Below are 2,210 nucleotides of genomic sequence, written 5' to 3' on the forward strand. Positions count from 1 at the left end.
TGCCTTTAAGGTCAAATGTATGGGTAAAGGTTAATACATTTCTAAGTAGACCTTTTGGATATTTACAAAGTTTTAAGGACTTAGTATTCAACTTTAAATCATGTTTCTTGTTTTTTTCTCTTTAATCCACCCTCTAATAGGACTCTGAACTAAAGAGGACAGTAGATGAGAGCGAGCGCATAAAGAGGGCCTATGGACATTACTTTGATCTCTGCATCGTGAACGACGGCTTGGAGGCGGCCTTCCAAAGCCTCCGGCTGGCGCTGGAGAAACTGGCGCTGGAGCATCAGTGGGTGCCGGTCAGCTGGGTGTTCTGAACATCATCAGCAAAGAGTCGGACGTTTCGTATTGATGCTGAGGAAGCTGTGCATCACCAGCCAGCACAAGGGACCAGCCTCATCTAGAGCATTTTTGTACAAACTAAGTGTTCCTCTGTTGAGTCTAATGTCAAGTTGTGATGAATTTGTCAAAAGGATTTATGATGAGGTATAGTGCAATCGTGAGATCTTAGAAATGTGGACAATAAACAGTTGGACATTTATTTGGAGAGACAGTTTTAGCCTTCACATTCTTAAACTTTATGTAGTGTAATGTTTACATCGGCTCTCTAAGAAGGATTGAGGAAAGAAACCAAATGTCTCATTTGTGTTGAACACCTCATCATTTGACATTTCATCATACGGTATGATTGTTGCTAAATCCTCTACGTCTACATGGATAAAAAAAAAAAAAGAAATGAATGGCAATAGTTACTGAAATATACATGCAATACATTTACTGAAGCATTTCTACATAATGAGACGCAACAGAGAAAGCAGAAGAGGTTTTTACATCATTTTCTTTTAAATGATGAATCCGAGAGTTTTTTTCCTGACAGAAAATCTAAAAAAATGATCCGTAGCACCAATAACAATCACACCCTCAAAAGAAGCAAGAATAATCACGTTTAGTAGCCTAGATGCATAGTTTTACGAAGGGAATATACAGTATATAACCTTAGCCTTTACTTCTCGGACTCTTGATGGAGGAAAAGTTTTGTTCATTTTTGATGTACAAGCATTAAACCAGTGGCTTCAAATCCATGTTTACTTTTGCCTTAATATGGTTCAAAAGCCAAGGAAACACAATCTTTTCATCATGAAACTTTTCATCTCTATAAGTGTTTGTTACTTAGAAAAAAAACAGTTAAAAACTCTGTTAACTTATTTATTGATCATTTAATCCTTATTTCAGCCTGTAAGTAATGTATTGTAATAAAGAGTGTATAGATAATATAAAGACACTTGGTTCTTTGGTCATTCTGTTGGTGTGTAGATGAAATGAGCGACTACACTTTACTCCAGTTTAATTCATTCTATTTGAGAGTATTTTACATGTTAATATATTACACCTCATCTGTAGATTTATCTTATTGTCAACTAAGCAGTTAAAAGAAAATAGTTAATTGGTTCAAAAATGATTGTTTTTTAAGTTTAAAGAAAAAGTGACGTGCATTCGTATTTAATCCACTTTAAGTCAATACTTTGACTTAGCTGCAAGTCTCAATAGATTTTATATTCAGTTAGTTTAGGGTCTCTGCAGTGCCTTGGTGGGAGGTTGTTGGGTGTGATTTTATTCTGTGGAAGCCATGATTGATTGAAGGATAGGTAGTTGCAGGTAGCTGGATTTAATTACTCCTCTTTGAAATCCCTCTGTCAAACACAAACTCTTTGGTTTGAAATGTGAGGAAAATTACTGAACCGCCCAAAACCAAGGCGTCCAAATGTAAATCCAACGAAAATCTGTGAATTTTGCAAGGAGAAAAAACAGAGCTTGTTTTATAATTGGACATTTTGTATTGAAAATAGAAAAATAAGGGAATCCAGAAATAAAACCTCAGAAAAATTTCATAATTTAAACAAAAGTTTTGAAAGTAACTTTGCTTTGTTCTCAGATATTTTTATTCAATTTCTTTTTTCGGATTTCTTTTTTTTTTCTTTTTTAACAAATTTCTGTTTTATATTTAATTTTTTAAAACCATTTTTTCATAACTCTAACCCCATTTGGAAATAAAAACTATTTACAATAAGCCCTCCATAGCATGTTCTTGCTATACCTCTCAGATTAGGCAGACAGCCTTTACCAAAAAACAGATTCATCCCCACAACCCAGAATCATGTCAACCGTTGATCTCTATTTTTTCACTGGGTTGCTGATATGGAGTGAAGTTC

The 2,210-nt window shown here is 34.7% G+C and overlaps 1 protein-coding gene across 2 annotated transcripts in view; it reads left to right on the top strand.

Moving 5' to 3' along the window:
- Positions 1-797, top strand: part of mpp2 (membrane protein, palmitoylated 2) — a 79,338-nt gene extending 78,541 nt beyond the window's left edge. For both annotated transcript variants that reach the window (XM_015384750.1, XM_015384749.1), the window contains exon 12: positions 141-797. In XM_015384750.1, the coding sequence (XP_015240236.1) occupies positions 141-317 (177 nt within the window). In that variant the 3' untranslated portion in view covers positions 318-797. The remainder of the gene's footprint in view (positions 1-140) is intronic.
- The last annotated feature ends 1,413 nt before the right edge of the window (positions 798-2,210 follow it).

The sequence above is a fragment of the Cyprinodon variegatus genome, unplaced genomic scaffold, assembly GCF_000732505.1.
Source record: "Cyprinodon variegatus isolate N-32 unplaced genomic scaffold, C_variegatus-1.0 Scaffold322, whole genome shotgun sequence".
Lineage (NCBI taxonomy): Eukaryota > Metazoa > Chordata > Actinopteri > Cyprinodontiformes > Cyprinodontidae > Cyprinodon > Cyprinodon variegatus.